This window comes from Pygocentrus nattereri, chromosome 19 (genome assembly GCF_015220715.1).
Source record: "Pygocentrus nattereri isolate fPygNat1 chromosome 19, fPygNat1.pri, whole genome shotgun sequence".
Classification (NCBI taxonomy): Eukaryota; Metazoa; Chordata; class Actinopteri; order Characiformes; family Serrasalmidae; genus Pygocentrus; species Pygocentrus nattereri.
In genome coordinates this window covers 18,777,617-18,797,821 of record NC_051229.1, presented here as the reverse complement: position 1 = coordinate 18,797,821, position 20,205 = coordinate 18,777,617, and the positions used below count along the sequence as shown (strand labels likewise).

General features: G+C 40.2%; 1 protein-coding gene across 1 annotated transcript in view; it reads right to left on the bottom strand.

Annotated features, from left to right (window-relative positions):
• LOC108444550 (CUGBP Elav-like family member 5) overlaps positions 1 to 20,205 on the bottom strand; it is a 225,685-nt gene that overhangs the window by 107,650 nt on the left and 97,830 nt on the right. Inside the window, exon 3 of the mRNA XM_017725772.2 lies at positions 8,148 to 8,196. Coding sequence (XP_017581261.2) covers positions 8,148 to 8,196 — 49 coding nt within the window. The remainder of the gene's footprint in view (positions 1 to 8,147; positions 8,197 to 20,205) is intronic.

Sequence of the window (20,205 nt, the reverse complement as noted above, 5' to 3'; positions counted from 1 at the left end):
TTAGCTCTTAACAAAGCTATCTCTTTGCGGATTAAGTACACACTGACTACATACATCAGATCAATACTGACTATGAACATGAGCCTGAGGCAAAAGGGGATTTAATGAATATGTAAGAAACAAACTAAATATTTTATAGTAAAATGTAGGCCATATGGATGCACATCTCCCAACTACACCAATAAAGGTGCTTTAGTGACACATTTCAGGACACTTTCATACCAGAGAGGTGAAATTATGACAGAAAAAAGACTGAACACAATCACTTCATCCACTACATGTGGACACATGGAGGTATAACAACTTCTGAGATATAGCTGTTAGCAGTTTTGTTACTCCCAAAAGGAGGATTCATGGTTAGCTTACCGTCAACTAATAGTTAAAACTACCATCAGCAAAAGTAATTTGCAAAGCAGCAAACTGCTAAACAGATACCGTTCTTCATCCATTCATTTATTAGAGTGGATTACTTTTGGCTCATCTTGTAACTGCCATCATCTCAACCATTCTGAGACAATTGCTTCTGCTTAAACTGTGAGGCAATCTGCTTACATGTAATTGGGTAGCAACATGAGCAGAGAGCTTAAAGCGGCATTCCAGCCACAACTAGATTTTAATGTGTTATTTGTTGTGTTAAGCAGTATTCATTAGTAGTCTCGTCAGTCTGACACAATTCATGGTTTTATTTTGTTTTCATGTTTTTATTCATCAATGTTCTCTCACTACAACACCCAGCATGTATTAAGCAAATATTTCAGAGAATCCATATGGTGCTCAACCAATCCTGACGGCTAGCCTAGTTGCTGATCTATAGGTTAAAAAATACAGCCAATACAGCATTAGCATTTCAAACAGAATTGCACACTAAAGCAGCATTTCAAATGTTCCTACTATGTCATAAGAAGGGGTTACTTTAGTGTTTAAACCAGACAGTAAGACTCTAGAGGCTATTATGGCCCTACTGTGAGATGCGAGTAGGTATGTTTACAACAGATGTAGTTATGGTTAAACTTTTCATTTTGGCTGGAGTGTCTCTTTTAATGTGTGTGGATTCAATCGCCTGTTTTATAGTTAGCACAATGCTAACACTTTCATGTAAAAGCCAGATAAGGCCAGCCTCAGTGCTGGTATAATGCAAACACATTGAAATGCTTCATTAATCCAAAGCTAATGCTAGCATTTTCATTGAAACGCTTCATTACTCTGAGGCTAAAGCCTCTAAAAATAAGCCTCAGTACCAGCTATTCCCTGTTCTTAAGTTAGCATAGTTAACACTGCCTTATAAGACCTGCCTCTGTGTTGGTGTAATGAGAACACTTTAACTGAAAACCTTCAGGCTAAAGCTGAACAGTGATACTTTCATGCATCTAGATGCGTGTTGTGACTTGCCTGCAACATCATTTCTTTGCAACTTGACAGTTACACACACGCAGCAATTCAAAAACAATCAAAATTGCATGCAACACATTTGACTACTTTACTATTGAGTCATATTAGCAGCTTGCATTTTTGGTACACCATAATATGTTCACTATATAAACTCATCTGTGTGGCATTGTTTACATATTTGCAGCATTTTTTTTGCCCTCGTTTTTTTATATCTCTATTTAGGGTTCCTTACATGTCCTTAAATGTTGTGTTTGTGCTGTCTTTGAAAAGGAATGTTCAAATAGTCGTAATGGTTGTACTTAATGTCTCATTCATTCTGTCCAGGAAGTCTTGGTCTACTCTCCTATGATGCTTTTTATCATTTGCATCCCAAAAGAGTCTGAGCTCTGTGGACAATGAGGGGGCATCAAAAGAGGAGAATATTAAAACCTACCTACGTAGATCACAGGAACAGCAGGTTTCAGATGAATAAACAGTGGGACAAGCCTTTGTTTAAAGAGCTGTTAATGTTGGTTAATAAAGTCATCTGCTAAGAGAAACGTTAGCTTCCAAAAACTCACATTTGTTTGATATCATAGTTCAGGAATCTGACAAGATAAAAAACTACATAAAGTCAGCCAGGATCAATGTCTCAGGTTTCAATGTCTAGTCCATTGTCCCAGTAAATTGCTTGAAATGTTGCTATGATCACATGATGCGTTAAGAGCCTTTTGATTGGCTGTTTCATTAAACTTTGATCCAAAATGTTGAGATGCATGCAACTGTTGCGGTAAGTTGCAGGACGCTTTACATTATACATTTAAAGTGCAATTTAGTTTCATGTAAGTTTCAAGCAACTAAAGTTGCATGGAAACCTTATTGTGTAGAATTAATCTCAGTGCGAGCATTACATTAACACTGCAACACTAAATGCTGCTGGTGCTAATACCAAAGCCTCACACACAGTTAAATCCAAAGAAGCCTGTGTCCATCCATCTCTCTCAGAGGTCATTTAAGTGTGCGCCTGCAATGTAGGTGGATATGATACATGCTTATGTAACCGTGTGCGCGCATGTGCGCGTCTTTGTGCTAGTCCATAGCCACTTCAATTAAGAGGTCACTTAAGTTGATTGCAGCAAACCTCTTCATCAACCACATTCACCCAAGTTCCCCAGCTCTACCCACAATGCTTCTCCCCAAGACCTTTTTGCCAGAATAAGACATCAAAATACACAAAAGCCCCTTTAAATGGCCGTCTCTCTTCGGCTGTCAATGCTGCGAGTCTGAGACGCGCGTAGAGAGGCCTCTTTTGTTTGGTCTACCGAGAAGCACTTGGTATTCCGGAGCCGTCGCTGCATCCTGTGTTGCGGAGAGAGAGGCAGGCAAGGGATAAATATCATTTATGACAGAGCAAGGACAGCAAGTTTGGCCCTGCGAAAGTGTTTGGGCCATGGGGCTTCCAGGGTAGGGCTGTGACTTGGGATGGGCTCTCAGTGTGTGTAATATATAAAACTATTTTTTTGCACATTAATTGTTATTCATTTTTACATGACGTTTTTCAACCTCTCTTTATCACTTACAATTAAACAGGCTGTTTTTGTTACTATGCTTTAGGGTGGATTTGTGTAAATGAGTTCTGCTCTGATTAGCTGCCCAGTATCATACACACACACACACACACACACACACACACACACACACACACACACACACACATATATATATATATATATATATATGGTTTGTTTTCCATGATATCACAGAAATAGTGGATAAAAAAATTTGATCCTTGGTGATGCTACAGCCATCTGTGGCTGGGAGTCCAAGAGAGCACAATTAGCCTTGCTCTCTGGGTGGGTAGGATGTCCTCCCATCTCCATCAATCACTCAACATGATGCTAGTCACAGTAACAAATCTTGAACAACATTGCTTGAACAGCAGTTCAAAAGGTGCAGTAGCTGGCTTCACAGGTCTCAGAGGAAGCCTGTGCTAACCAACGCTCCTAGTGCTGGTTGTATTGCATGATTGGGGAAGTCTTAATTAATGGGTAGAATTGGAGATGATTAAACTGTGGAGAAAATTGGGAAAAAATTCCAAAATTCCCACATATGGATCGTATGTACTGGGCGACGAATGGTAGATTTTGAAACACTGTCTACGCCACACCAAACTGTTTTCTTTAAGTATGTGCAGAAAATATATTTTTCCAAGAAATGCGGCCTTTAGAAATGAGACGAAACATAATTTCTCCTTCAGGGTATTATTTACCATTTTTCAAAACTTTTTTTTTTCAGATTTACCATCTTTTTACCAATGTTAACAATACTTAAAAAATCATAAGGGGATAGTGAATAAAATGGCTATATTTGAGTTGTAGACATTGTGACATTGTGTGTTCCTATCACCACCACTTTAAGGAAATCTGAGTCAGTAAGTTTCTCTACAGTGAACCATTTTACATCAAAACCCTCTGAATGACTTTGTTTACTGTGTGTATGTCTTCTAAAGGGGAGCTTCTATGGATCTGAGTAAACACTTTGGAGATTCTTTACTTGTTCCCCTGTGCTGAAGGTGCCCTTGTAGAAGCTACATTATTCCATTGATCCACGTTTCAAGGGTAGCATTTCAATTACAGTAGATAAGAGATGTTTTTACTTTCCTGCAGACTATAAGAAATATGTATAAAAAGCTCGGATTCTTTGTATTTCACAGTGGACGCTTAAGTACATCTGAAATGAGTTGCAGCCCCAAGAGATGCCGCCTTAACTGCAGTGTTCAGCAAATCACAGTCAAGCCCCTTTGCTGCATGTTAGCAGCTCAATCCCTGATCTGAATCTGCTAACGCTATAGTTCATAAAAGATATGAAAGCAGATTTGGGTTCTGTGAGGTCAGTAGGAGGCAGAGATGGAAAAAGTACTGAAGTAAGTGCACTGTTACTGTGGTGATACCCTGCTGAAAAAGGACCATTAAACTACTAAGATTAAAACCGAATGTGTTTTTCTTTCTAATGCACACTTAAAAAGATGGTTCTTCAAGTGTTTTTTGGTTCTATTTAGAACCAAACTCAAAGACCCCTTTGCATGCTTAAATGGTCCTTTGCATCACAAAGGGCATCTTCAGATTAATGGAGGACGTGCTATAGATGGTTCTACGTAGAACTAGAAAGAAAAGGGTTCTATATAGCACCGAACAGGGTTCTTCTATTGTAACAAGCCCATTAGCATACCTTGAATGTTAGCGGAAATTTAGCAAGGCATACACAATAGAACATTGGAGCTTATTACAGAGCTTGGTAATTTTACAACAACACACTAAAGTGACAATAGTTTAAATAAAATAATAAAAATAAACGCAACAGCTACAGGAGTAAGCTTAATCAGGGAGCCAGCTAACTGCTTAGCACAATAGCTTACATGGAAGCTTCTAACTGAATTAGCCACCAAACAGGGCCCTGAGCTATAAATCTATAAATGAGCTACAGTTCTATGATGACTTAAGAGCTATTGTTTAATTATTATTAAATTGTGAAAGAACACAAGAACTATTTAGCTAAGATTACTTAGCCAGCCAGCTGCTTAGCCTATTAAGCAGCCTATTAAGCGGGGCTGGAGGTTAGGGAACTGGCCCTGTGACCGGAAGGTTGCCGGTTCAATCCCCAGCAGTGACAATCCATGAATGAGGTGTCCTTGAGCAAGACACCTAACCCCCAATTGCTCCCCAGACACTGTGGATAGGGCTGCCCACCGCTCTGGGCAAGTGTGCTCACTGCCCCCTAGCGTGTGTGTATTCACTATTTTGTGTGTGTGTGTGTGTGTGTGGTGTTTCACTTCACAGGTTAAATGTGGAGGTGGAATTTCCCTGCTTGTGGGATTTAAAAAGTATCACTTAACTTATTAGCTTACCTTGAATGTTAGCTGTGGGGTACATTTTTAAAATGAATGCAGAGCTGTTGGGCTTGTAATGACAATAGCTAAATTAGCCAGCTAATAGGCCCCTGCAATAGCACATATGAACTAGAGCTTTAGGTTTAATAAAGAGCTGTGATGTTCATTATTCTAGAGAGACAAAACTAAAATGGTAAAAGATCACAGTAGCTATTTAGCCAGACAGCTAATTACCTCACCCATCTTAGCCCAATAGTTCACCCTTAACATTAGCTTACTTTAGCTAAATTAGCTAGCCTACAGGCACTCGAATAGAATGACCTCCAGTTTTAGGTTAAGCAAAATTAAGACTCATTTGAGTGCATTCTACTGATAGAGGTGCAGTTACAGGAAAAAAATAATCAAATTATGCATTGAGCATAGTATAAAGCTATGCTTGTGTTAGAAGTAAGAAGAGGGAGTGGACAGATCAGTGTTGTTGCAGCTATTGAGAGAGAAAGGTGGGAAGCGGGGTGAACTGGTCAGAATGGAAGTGGACAGTGGAGAGGTGTGTGGAGAGCTTGGCTTGTGCTGTACTGGAGTGGGGAAGCAACACACTTACACTCTCATCGACACGCTTGGCGCAGTGGTGCGCACACATATACACATGCAGGGTCTTCATATCCAGTGAATCGGTCACTCTGGTTGGATGTGAAATTAAATCAATGTCTGTGTGTGTGTGTGTGTGTGTGTGTGTGTGTGTGTGTGTGCGTGTGTGTGGGGAGAGGTGCTAAGAGACTTCTCCAGCCTGACTGACTCAAACACATACACAATATGATGGTACAGTAAAGCACTGTTTGTTCTTCTTTTCCCTTAATAAGCATTATATCTCCACACTGTATTATCACCTAATTATAAAACATTTCACAAGCTGCTTCTACTCCACATCAAACTGCTGTTTCTACTGAAGCTCATTACAGCATGTCATGAAAAACAAACACAGAAAAACAAAATATACGACAAAATATACGTCCTTTTTCCATTGTGGTGGAAAATGAAAATAAGCTCCAAATAAGATTAAATCACAGAAAGCTGATGTTCTTTATTCTGTTCTTCAATTAACCAATAAAAACTCTTATTAATTTTCTTATTTCTGCATAGTTTCGGTCATATTGTGCATGAAAAATAGCACATCACAGCAAACTGTGACTGCTGAAGCATTATGTTTATGTTTTGATGCCTGTTTTTCAGTTTAAATTGTGAAATACATTCAAATTACTGTCTGTTCTTTTGTTAGTGGTGTGAAAAGATATATATCATGTGTTCTGTGACATGTACCAATAGCATAACTGTATTTGATGCTACACAGAACTGTTTTGAAAAAGTTATTTAATAAAATAATTGTATAAAACATGTTCTCCTTCACATGTAACCAGGCAAAGAACCATTTATACATTCATATGATACTTAATTTGTCATGGCTCTCTTAAGAACCACAGCCTTTACTCTTAAAGAACCCTTGAATGCCTTTTTCATAAGAAAGCACTCTGTGATTGGCTCAGGACGCTCATAGCACAGTAAAAACAGTGTGAATGGCTAGAGGCTTATTTACATATTACAGTAAGGGTGCAATATAATAATGTATTGTTACTGTAATAAATTGTTAAATTTCTTCACAATATGCTTTCCTGAGTATATCGTGGATATTGTCATTACTTAAAGAACACTGACCAACTGCATATTTTACTACACAGACTGCATAATAGGTGCTGTTTAACTGGACTGATTGCAGTGCTGCATGTTGAACACTGAATAAAATGATTGTATAGATTGTGATAGTATTTTTTGAATGTTGCCCATTTATTATTTTTTGACTGTCCAAGTATTAGAAAAACTAAATATCAAGATGCACATCATGTTTTGTCACAATGTTGTGAAAATGTCTTAATGTCTTAAAGTTGAAGTACAGTGATATTAGAATTGTACCATATTGCCCACCACTATTTTACAGTCCTTTCAGTATTGCAAAGGACCATAAAATAATAACAATTAATAAACAATATATTGTGCAGCCATAACACACGCACACACACACACACACACACAAACACACACCCACACACCCACACACACGAAACCCTCTCACAGAAGCATGGAAAGAGAGTGTGTTTGTGTGTGTGTGTGTGTGTGTGTGTTTGTGAGTGAGAGAGAGAGAGAGAGCGAGATAGAGAGAGTTGAAGATCCTGGCAAAGGTCCTACTATTTTATTGGTGACATTTTGCACTCTCTCTCTCTCCCTCTCTCCCTCTCTCGCTCTTTCACTCAGACAGGCTCGTATATTTAACAAAAGCAGGCAGGGCTGTGAAATCCCAGGCCCCAGTCACACTCTCTCCTCTAATGACTTTTTAATTTACAGTCTAATGGTAATGCACTTGGCAGGGCCAGGATGTGGCCTACACACACTTCTCCACTCAATAACGCAATCACTTCAGTCAAAATGAATACCCACATCAGCCATCAGAGAGAGAGAGAGAGAGAGAGAGAGAGAGGTGGGGGTTTCAAGAGAAAGTGTATGTCAGAAAGAAGGAGAGGCCAGGTTAGAGGGAGAGCAAATGAAAAGAGAAAGAGAGAAGTTAACAAAACAAACAAATAGTTTGTGCAACATAGTAAAACTTTGTCTATTTAAGTGAGAGACAAAAAAAGAGAGAGACGAGGCGCGACAGAGAAAGTCTATGAAAAAAGACCTGAGGTGGAGAGAGAGAAAGAGAGAAATAGAGAGACAGGCCAACCCAACAAAACAGGATTACATAAGTCAAGGTTAATATCAAGCCAAGAAAGAAGGACACAGAGACCGAGAGAGAGAGAGAGAGAGAGAGAGAGAATAGCTGAGCAAAGTATAATAGAGTTAGCTATACCTCCACGACTCTCGCTGTCAGCTGGTTTAACCTGAATGGGCCGTGTCATCTGCAAGGGAGAGACAGAGAGAGACAGAGAGAGACAGAGAGAGAGAGAGGGGGAGAGAGAGAGAGGGAGAAAGACACAAAGAGAGATATTAATCCTGAGGTGTAAAAATGAGACCAATATATTCAGAACACGGTCTGTGAATACAGCTTAATTTTAACACCATCTATCAGAGTCACTCAGAACACAGTCAACGGGCACACGCGCACACACACACACACACACACAGACACACACACACACACACACACACACACCTCTTGTGCGTTTAACTACATGATAAGATGCAGCGGCTGAGGTTTAAGGCCTAAATCCAGCAACACATTTATCTGCCCTAAACCGTCCTTATAGCATTGGTCACTCCATTAACCCGGTGTGTATAAGCCCAGCGGTGCTGGATTAGACCAGTCTGATGGAACCAGCCCTCACACACTTGCTCCATCTCAGCTTTATGGTAACAGAGATATCCATGCGTTTAATACTTCAAAAACATGCAAAATAGGCAGCCATCAGCAGATACTACTCCAGCACTTCCTCCCTCCATCCATATGACCGCTTTCATTTTATAGTCTACATGGATGTTTTTTCTGGTCCCCCTTATACCAGGTTGTTTTCTGCAGCGCACGGAGGCATGAAGTCACCCTTTATTTCATGAATAAGGAGCATGTGTGGTGAAGCAGAGAGAGAGAGAGAGGGACGCTGGAGCTCCTGCACGATGCATTTGCATTTGTTTACTTACAGATTGTGGATAAGGAGAGCAGCTCCTCTCATCTAATAATTGGCCGTTGAGGATGGGAAGCGTGCTCAGGCTTTCCAGTCTTACAATCTGAATTTAGACTGGTAAAGACCTGAATGTTAAGGCTGATTAGCTCTGAGTTGACCTGCCCATACCACAAATATGTTCTTTCATAGCATCTGTGGCGCATTCTTGAAAACACATATACACTTATTAAGTTTCTAAGTGTTTGCGTTGCATGGTACACATTACAGTAACAATTACTTTTTCATGTAATGAAGTAATGTAGTACAGGTAAAATACTTGTAATTGCATTATAGGACTTAATATTCATTAATATTTGTTAGTTGCTCTACACCCACCTCTCTAAAGACCAGAATACATAGCTGGGACAAACACAAACACAAACATACTGAGGTTTGCAGTTTGCGGAAAAATAACTTACAAGTAAAATTAACTAGTGTGAATGAGAAGAGAACATTCTAGAGTCCTTCAACAAACAAACAAGGGTATGTGTGTTTGTTTGTGTATGTCCCATCATTGTACTCAAGCCTTAATAGAGAAATGCCAACTAAAAAGGGAAAGCTCATGAATTGACTTTAAGTTGACTTGACAAAGCCTTTCCTATAGAATCTCATGCAGTTGTTAAAGTTTCACGAGGACAGGGGTCGTCAAGTCAAATGTTAAGAAAAGCCATTTTGTTCTTTCGACAAAAATCAAACAACCTCAGGAGCCACTACATTTTATGTCCATTTTTACTGAGGTAATATTTTACCATCTTGGCTGTCTGTGTATGTGCTAATGTCCTGGTATAGTCATATAGTATTTTATAAAAAAATATAAACTAAATGAAAACACAGGCTTGCTTTACTCTGCTTTAAGCTTTAGCTCAGCTATAGCTGCTTTTCTCGCATCTCCGGCAGGAAACTTTTCCTCAAAAGTGGAAAAGTTTCTTTTAAAATGTCTCTCAATGTTCGACTTTTTACAAGGCTTCTCATTCGCCAACTTCTTTTTCAAATTTTCCTTTTCCACCTTCAATGGCAATGTGGCACCAGAATGCAACTGTGAAACCATTTAAGATGAAACGGGAAAAATCGACCAAGAAGGTGGCGAACAAGAATCTAACTTCAGCTTTGCAACTTTTTAGTGTTTGACAGTTTCTTCTTGCAGAATAAATGTATCAGGAAACCAGTTGATTGGTTAAAACTGCAAATAAGAAACATTCATCTCCAAATTATTGATGTTTGTTTTCATTAGCTACTAGCTAGGCAAAATTCTTGTCTGCGTTGCTATGTGACCAGCAGAATGCGCCCCAACATTCAGGGTTAAAATTGAGCAAAAAATGATGAAGTGTAGGACCAGATTTAGAGTATTTTTGCCAGCTTGGCGCTAATAAAGAAGGTACTGGCTGGTGACTCATCTTCCTTGAGTTTACCATTTGCTTTGACAACTTTTTGAAAGCTATTTGACTTCCATGATGTAAACATGATTCATGACTTTGTCAGGACTGCCCTTTAACACCTTTTCCCATAGGGTTGGAATCAAAAACAGAAATGCTTTATAGATTTCTAGATGCTTTAGAATCATGAAATCAAGGGTTTAAGGATTGCATGTCTTTCCGGAATCAAAATGTAGAGCTGGTAATCGATGCAAGTGTGGGTTTGATGAGGTTGCTTCCTCTAAGGCCCTATTCCCTGTAAGAAGAGGGGAAATTGGATTGCCTCGTGTCTCTCCGCATTTGATAACAGAGTGCGAGTTCGAAGACCAGGAGCAGGCTGCATTTCCATAAAGAAAGAATGAAGAGAGTGAAAGGAAGAGGACGAAAGAGCGAAATAGAGAGATGAAACGCAGAGAGGCGACAGAGGGAGAAGGGAACAGCAGGTGAGTTTCCGTGCTCGCCTGTGGTGCTGTTGCCGTGGCAGCCGTGATGAAAGACTTCCCTGTAGTGACTTGTCATGGCTTGGGCACGACAGGAAGTGGCTGCCGCCACGGGACAGGAAGTCGACGTCAGCGCTCCGTATCTTACATAGCGAGTCTAAACACACGCTTTAGGCTTTCAGATGCAGCCTATCAACACGGCGGCACAGCTGTGATGTGTTTGGTAAAGGATCTTTTTCACTGTAGTGTCCTTTAGGATAGCAGGGAACCTGAGCGCTCCACGGATCTCACGCTCCCTATTCATTCAAAACACATTTCAAGTCGATAGCACTGAAAATCAGCATTCGCTTCAGAAAACAAGGATCCTGCGGCAACGTATTGAGAGCTGAGGCACGTGAGAGCTTTTCAAAAGATGGTTCCTTACAAAGCAAAGCAGAGAAGCAGAAAACCAAACCTCTCCTTTGCCCTGATTTATAGAGAGAGAGCGAATGCTTACAGATAGATCTCCCTAACCACTAACCACTATCTAAGCACAAAGATGGGAAATATGCACAGCACGAAGCAGTTACTACACTGACTGGATACTCCAAGGACATCATTATTTCTGCTATTGTATTATTCCTTTAATCACTCAAGCAGAGCCAATTCGTTTCTTCTTTTTTCAAATAACACTAAATATGTATTTGCATTCATAATCCTGAAAGCCTCACGGAAGGTGTGCTGACTGAGGTTCTGCAAACAAGTTCTTTTAACCCTGGGCCAAAAAGCACCCTGGATACTGGTGTTCACTGAACCAGGGCTAATTCTATAGCCAAATTTCCAGGAACCTTTTTAGCTCCTGCTGGAGATTGTGTCTGTAGACCAGAAACTATTGAGATGAAGCTTGTCACACTGAACATCATTGTCAGTGATGGGTCAACTGCCATTAGGTCAACCCATCAATTTTTAAATCCCATGTGAACAAGTTGTTGTGGGTACCAGCAGTGCAGGCACGAATGGACAACTAACAATTATAAGAGAAGGCAGACCAACCTTGCTTAGCATCTGTGTCTAGGAAGACATTCAAAAAGAGTTTTTAACTCAGAACGGAAAAGCCTACCACATGTGTAAGAATAGGGAATAGGGCAGGGGTGCTCAATCCTGGTCCTGGAGATACACTACCATGGAAAGTTTAGACCCAACACAACTGTCTCTAACACTCAGATGTTTCAGAAGCCCTTGATTATTTGGATCAGATGTTTGATTATGGTTGGGACTAAACTCTGCATGGTGGTAGACCTCCAGGACCAGGATTTTGGCACCCCAGAATAGGGAATTCTGGCAAGAAAGGTACCTCTTCAAGAACTGAATGTGTTTCTTGTTCAGGATAGTTGCTCAAAAAGTTCTGAAACCTCAGTGGAAACATGCCTTATGAAGAGATTTTCTGCTACAACGGCAGCTCTTATGGTGCCAGCTTGGGCTAGCTGACTCCAGAAGATTCTCAAACCACAGAGAGAGGGTCAGGTCACACCAAGGATGAATCTATGTCAGGATACAATGTCAGGAGACCTGTTTAATTTACAGCAAGACACTGTCCACTAATATATATTGTTTTATCATCTTTGAAACTGTCAGTGAAAGATCTTTTTCAGATACATTTTCTTACATGCAGTTTGCCTTGGACAGGCCACATGGACTCAATGCTGTTAGTAACACACGTTTCATGATAATAGGGGTGATAATAAGGCTGTCATAATGACAAATTAGCCACCTGCTGTAAGACACAAATTTATGCACAAAACACATAAATCTTTATGTGCTGTGTGATTACACTAATGCATGTTGTATTCAACTCATAGCTGTTTTGCTGTAAGTGATGACAGAAGCACATTTCGGTGAGGTAAAAAACACTGACACTACATAAATTTCTATAGTGCTTCCCTTGTTCCAGTCCTGCTGTGCTTATATAGTTCCTGTGGATAAAGGGCACTACACACTCTTCCCATGATCAGCATGATGAGGACGGATTGCAGGTCCCGTGTGGGCCATCTAGCTGCTAGGGGGTGTCCACTGACCACTGACCCATGATTCTCTTTGCGGTCAGAAAGAGATCAAGGTCCTACTGCTGGTTTAAACACCTCCAACAGCTAGCCAGCAGCCTCCAGAGAAGGATGATAACCAATTAGCAATTCCCTGCAGCTAGCGCTTTTAAAACACATACACATGCATGATGCATGCTTCAGTGACTTTGGTATGCATGAATGCATGAATTAAGTAGAAGCAAATGTAAGTACCCAAAAGCAACAACAAACTCAAGTGCTGAGTTCCATATCGAAAGGCAGGATTTTGGCATCCTTTCAGTCAATGACAAAACTACTGGAGGTGTGGAGCAGGGGGTTGATCACACTGGGGCCCACGGTATGGTCAAAACCTTTATTGGGTCCCTTATATTGATACTGGCAAAATTATACAACAGGGACTTGCAGAAAGATCCAATTTCTTAACATACCTCATACCAACATAGACAGCACTGACATCTCTTTATCTCCCTCATACCTATAGTTATAATTATCCATGGTAACCATTTTCAAATGGATCTTTCACAGCCTGCAATATTATATATTTATTATTTATAATGCTAAAATCTGACAATGCTGGTGAGTGGAGTGGCATGCCTTGAAAGCATCAACTTGTCTAAGACATTATACTAACAGGCAAATCACCTTCTACATTGTTATATTCATTTACTTTCTGCATAATGGGGGGATTATGTTTTTGCACATGGGCATAATTTTAAAGTAAAAATTGCACATCGATCAAAATTGTAAATACTGTATGTACATGGAGTGAATGGACCTTGTTGCTACCTTCTAACAGCTCAATTTAGCACTTTCTCTACTTCAATACTACAGATTCAACTGAACAGGGAGCTTCATAATTAGAGAGCAGAAGCAGGAGTACAGGAAGAATGAACTGAGGAATATGTTTAGTGTGCTTTTAAATGTAAAGAGAGAGAAACAAAGGCCAAGGAAAGAGAGCTGTAATGAACAAGAAAGATGAAGGGATTCAGGGTAAGTCTTCTCCTTACCCCAGATTTAGTCGATCAGTCAGGACATCTTTGATCTACAGGTTTTGCCCTGGAGGAATGAAGCTAACATGTAATGGAAGCTTATAGCAACCAGTTAGCATCATGCAAATGCCATGCTTAAATTATCACACAAACTGTGTTGCTTTTAAGGTTTCTGACAATGCAAGACATGCTGTTATCTATGAGAATGAATTACAGTACAGACAAAATGCAGTATTTACAATGGCAGCTAACTCCAGGACTTCCTCACACGACACTCATACGATAACATGAGCCAATGCGATACATCATTTGTCAATATAAAGTCATGGTTAGGGTCTTGGGGTCATCAAATCAGTTCAGAGGAACTGATTTTTCAATAGGAATGCAATAAACTAGGCTAGCCTCAGTGAACTAATTAGGTAGCTAAGCAAACTATATGATGTAAGCCAGGTTTTTGAGATGTTAGGGAGTAGAATATAAATACTTTTTGAATAATTTCTTTGTTTGGTTTAACTGTGGTGCATTGCTCTTCTTTTTTGTTGTAACCCATAGCTAAATGTAAAGTAATAAACTTCCATCAGCAGGAATGCAGTAATGTATAATAGATGGAGTACTTTTACAATTATATCTGGGCAGGTTCTGAGAAATCATCATTAAGGCAATAAGGGGCTGAAACAGAGGAATGCACACACTGGGAATATAGATTCCTGGGAACATAGGGCTACTTCCAATATTACAAAGAAGACACACAGAACTCTGGAAAAATATGGCTGTTTTTCAGACATTTCAATGACAAAATAAGCAAATTGGGGAACATGGGGCCCTGAGAAAATAAGGATAATCTTAAATTTTGTGGCTAAGCTACATAATTTTGTCCATTTTGATAGATAACAGTATGTCATACAGTGTCAGAAGGCACATTTATTTAAGTTTCAGGCAAGTTTGCGGTAATATAGGCAACTGTCATGGTATCAACGGGTAGAAATAGGTTTTCTTTATTTTTAGTTATATTAGCCCCATATTGCAAAACGAAGAAAATGCTGCACTTTGTGTCTTGGCTGACTGATAACATTTTGGGGGAAAATGGTGCAAATTAGATCAGTTAACACTAACACTTAGGATCATACTGATCTCCATATTGTGCTGTGCTAAACGCAATGGCAACATCAGTCCTGGGTGTACTACTAACCCCCCCAACCCTCCCACCCCCCTCCTCTCAACCACACTCCAACCCCTCGAGTCTCCCAACACTGCTTCCAGAGATGAATGGCAGCGTATGGCTTGGAAAGGTCAGCCATTCAATGGCGCTGGCCTTTGTGCGGCCTACAGCCTCTTCTTGTACCGCCACTAAGTAGAATTAATGGCCGTATTGATTGCTCTCCCCACAACTCAAATGGAAAGAAGCAGCTTTCTGAGCCTTCTGAGCCACAGCACCCAAATGCAAGGGGATTCCAGACCTCACACACACACACAAACACACACACACACACACACACACACCCTGCACGCACCCCAATAACACACACTCACTCTACGCAGACTTCTACTAAAGCTGCAATTGATTAATGAATGAGATCGTTACGGCAGAATGTCAGCTTGTTCTGCGCTGGCATAAAGGCTTTGAATATGAGTCAGGAGAAGAATCGGGTTTTAAGTGTGCGTGCAGTGAATGGACTCTGAGCTCACTTCGATACCCAGCAGCAAATGACAGCCTTAAACAAATACACAGAGGTCGAGCCTGTCAAACTTCATTGGTGGGTTTGGCTGGTATTGACCAGAAGGAAAGGTCTCCGTGTTCTTCTGTAAAGCAGTTAACCGTAGTGTGCTGCCAGGGTTTTGAACGGACCCACTGAATTCACTGTTGTTTTGCAATATGATTCCGGAACTGGCATGGGATACAGTCCACTGAGAACAAGGCACATCTTTAGAATAAAAAGCAATACAAGGCTAGTATTAGCCACACCACAAAACACAGAGCTAATGAAATTATGGTGCCAGTAGAGATGCGCCACAGAAGAACCACTTTTGGAAACATAATTCTTTAAAGTCAATTTGGAAAAACCTGTTTAGTCTTGTTGATTTATGTGCCTGGTCATATTAAATCACGGGTGCCCAATACGTCGATCACGATCAACCAGTCAATTGCACAGTACACATTGGTAGATTGTGCCTTATTCAAAAAGGCTCTCACATTTCAACACTTTCTTACTGCTTCTGGTGGCTGACAGGTTAGAGAGATAGACTGACACCGTCTCTTTAATGTACAGCTTGTTGTACCTATACCACAGCTAATCTAAAGCACTGCTGTGAGTTTGCCTCTCTAGCAATCTAGACAATGAAGTAAACTGACAAACGACCCTTAAAGTTACAGTTAATTATTAAATTATTAAACAAAAATATTACTGAGAATGAGAATTTGGGCACCAAATATTAATTAAATTCCGATAAATACCAGTAAATATTAAATGCCTTTAAAACGCTGCCCAGCCCTACCACTAATAATATTAATATGAAAGAGACAATAAAAAGAAATACAAAGTACTAAAGACACTCATGAAACAAAAAACATAATACATTCTATATATTCTATTTACATTTTGTAATATACTGTCAACATCTAACAATTTATTTCTTTGTGCTAGACCTCGTTCACAACAGAAACTACTTTTAAAGAGTGTTTCTCACATGAACACATATGTGATGAGTCTCCGTGTGCAGAAGTGTCTACATAGCAGAACGGAGAATAGCCAGGGGAGGCATGTTCCACACCCAGGCTTTGTTTGTTCTCTCTCTGCTCGTTTGCTCTAGCGCTGTTCTTCACTTTCCTATTCACCGTCTCTGCTAGTTCAACACGATCTGTATGCATATGAATAAACCCAGGATATTGTAATATCATAAAATAAATGTTTAATCGGTAGTGTGCGGGTTTGAAGAAAAGAGAATGTAAATGTTACAGAAGGAAATTGTTTGTCGTTGTGAAAACTCGGTCTGTTGGAGGACCGTATAGGAAGACCTGACTTTTAAATCTGTGACAGTAACATACAGTCCTTATTGGACACTTTATGAGAAACCCCTACTTTGTAGCTCCACTTGGCTGTAGTACAGCTAAAAACTGTGGTGATGCACAATTTGTGTAAGCCATCGTTTAACCTTTCACTAAGGGTCTGTTTCTGACCACAGAGCCACTCTTAGCTGGTGGAACACTCCCAACCTAGCTTTGATGCTGCTGTGCCTGATACATTGTAGGAGCACTACAGACAGACTGCCGTATCAGTGTTGCTGAGGTGCTGAGAATGATCTACTAACTGAAAATAATATCTAGTAAACAGCTGTTCTGTGGTTAGAAACCGACCAATGATGAACAGTGTAGTAGGGGAGGCTGACAGTTGTGCAACAACAGATGGAATATAGTTTGTACTTGTATATGTAAACGCTGGACCTATAAGACGAGCCTGAGCTCATAATGAATGGATGTACATGCTAGGTGTTTCTAATAAAATGGCCAGTGTATGGACACACATAGTTGGTGGTTTCTATAAAAGTGACCAATGTGTGCACTTAGAAGGTGAACGTTGCTAATAAAGTGACCAGAGAGCGGCAGCACAAAGTCAGTGGTTTCTAATAAAGTGGCCTGACAGCAGAAGCACAAGTTAGATGTTTTCAATAAAGTGCCTAGAGAGTGAACAGACAAGGTGTTTCTAATAAAGTGGCCTGTGAGTAGACATACAAAGTAGGTGTTTCCAATAAAGTGGGCCGAGAGTGAGTGGACAAGGTGTTTCTAATAAAAAGTCCAGAGAGTGGATGCACAAAGTCTTTCTAAAAAAGTGGCCAGAGAGTGGACATACAATGTAGGTGTTTCCAATAAAGTGGCCAGAAAGTTAACAGACAAGGGGCTTCTAATAAAATGGGCATAATAAACCTAAGAAACCTTTAAGGCAGGTTAAAGTAAGTGTTATGTGTATTAGTTGGTAGAAGTGTTGGTGTGTTGGTGAGGGGGCGGAGTCAATGCCTAGGCCTCAACATCAAAAATAGTTCAGTCCGTACATGAGCGGAATAATGTTTATGTAGGCCAAGAACTGCTGGCTCTTCCCAATAGGGTTTCAAATGACATCTCTCTCTCTCTCTCTCTCTCTCTCTCTCTCTCTCTCGCTCTCTCTGTGTCTCTCTCACACACACACACACACACACACACAGCAGGGGTTTATGCATATGTGTTTGCATTAAACTACTGCAGCTGTCAGAGTGGATTACAGTCTGGCGGACGGGCCTGTCGGAGATATGACAGGCGTGATAGGGAAAGGACGCGTCTAATTCAGGCCAGATGAATGTGACAGCAGACAGTTGAGGATGGCAGGGTTACACACACACACCCGGGGGGTGGGAATGGGGGGACGCCTGGATTACAGACAGCCAAACCCAACCTTGTTTATACAATGTTAAACAAAGATTCGTGACTCATTTGCTGTTTTAATTGCATTGTGGGGAGGAAGTTAGCAGGAAAGGTTTTAGCTAACATTAGCTCAGAGGAGGTGGAATATAGTCTTGAAGGGGGTCTTTGGATGGGCACTTTTGCTTCTCCTTTCAGTGAACACTTCTTTACAGGAATACTCCAGTTTTCCAGTCTAATCTCCATCTGCTGCATCTGTAACATACAGTTGTTTACCACTGCAATAATTTTGACAGATTTCCCTACAGAAAACTTGTTGACTCAGCGGCTTCTCTTCAGTACAGAGAAACATCTAACTTATCATATTTGGTAAGCAACCATAAGCTACTGATTTTGCCTCTGGAAATAATGGCTGTAATGATGTCCAAATCATGATTTATTACATTTCAAGAATTTAAGTAATAATTCTCAGATAATAAATAATTACTTTCTGAAAATAAGTAAATATTTAAATATAGTAAGAGTGAAAATTTAGAGAAAAAAGGTCATTATTTTAACATAGCAAGTCACTGTGAGACAGTAGGTCAACAATTAAAAAAATTCTTCTGGCACAAGTCATTATTTTAAGATAGTACACTTAAGTTAACATTTTGAGACAAGTCAAATTTGAGATAAGTCAAAAACACGTCATTATTTTGGGTTAAATCATTATTCTGAGTTAAGTCAAAACTTAAACACATCTTTATTGTTAAGATAAAGTCAGAATGTAAGCAATATAAGTCATTTTGACATAATAAGTGGTTTTTAAGATATTAATGCAAAATTTTGAGAAAACAAGTCTTTATTTTGAGATAAAATGTAAAAAATAATTGACCTACTGCTGGTCACAAAAAAGGAGGAAAAAATACACATATTTTCTCCTCTATCTGGTGCAAATGGGCTTCCATAGCTGCCTCAATAGCTACAGTCAGTTACCACACACATACAGAAAACCTGTCGACTCAAAATACACTTACAATAGAAGCCAATGGGCAGTTGCCGAAACGTAAAGTATTGCTTTAAGTGCATGTTACTGAGTGAATGGAGCTGGAACTACCCACTTCTGCTTATGCCAACAACTTTGGCAGAAAAGTAGTCAAGCAAAGCACACACACACTAACACTTCCCACTTAAATGTTACCTTGATCGGTGCCACGTAGGAGTGTGACAAACAGCAAATGCCAGTGCCATGCTCTTTGCACTCCTGACTTCCTGTCAGGCAGGAAATGCATCATAAATGCGCACCGGGTGAGGCAGGGCGAATGCTTGGGTATAATCTGTGCGCTGTAGGCACCTGCTACACTCTAAGCGTCTGACCATCAGAATTAATGGGGTCAGGCCCATGTGACCAGCGACTCTCATTTATATGTAAATGAATCTCTCCTCCATCCTCTTCCTCGCTCGTCCCAAAGTCCTGCTCACCCTAACACAGTTTCTCTCTCTCTCTCTCTCTCTCTCTCTCACACACACACACACACACACACACACACACACACACACACACACACACACACACAGACACACACACTTACTAACACACAAACATGAAAAAGCTCACATACACTCCCACTAACAGGCCGAAGCACATGCATACATACTGGCCACTTTATTAGAAACTCCAACCTTATAGGTCCACCTTACTGTGGCGCATGTATTGCTAGGCATTATTTGTGATAATTATCCTCCAGTTTTTCATCAGTGGTCAGTTTCTGATCAGAGACTGGTTGGATATATTTGAGCGGTGGACCACTCATAACCTAGCATATAACGCTCATAACTGTGCCACATGCACTACAACGCCAGTGCCGCTGCTGTGTTGCCAGTCACACACCACTCAAAATAATATCAGGTCAGAAAGCAACAAATGATGGACTGGCTAGAGGGTGGCTGAGAAATTGTGCAAAAGTCACACACACACACACA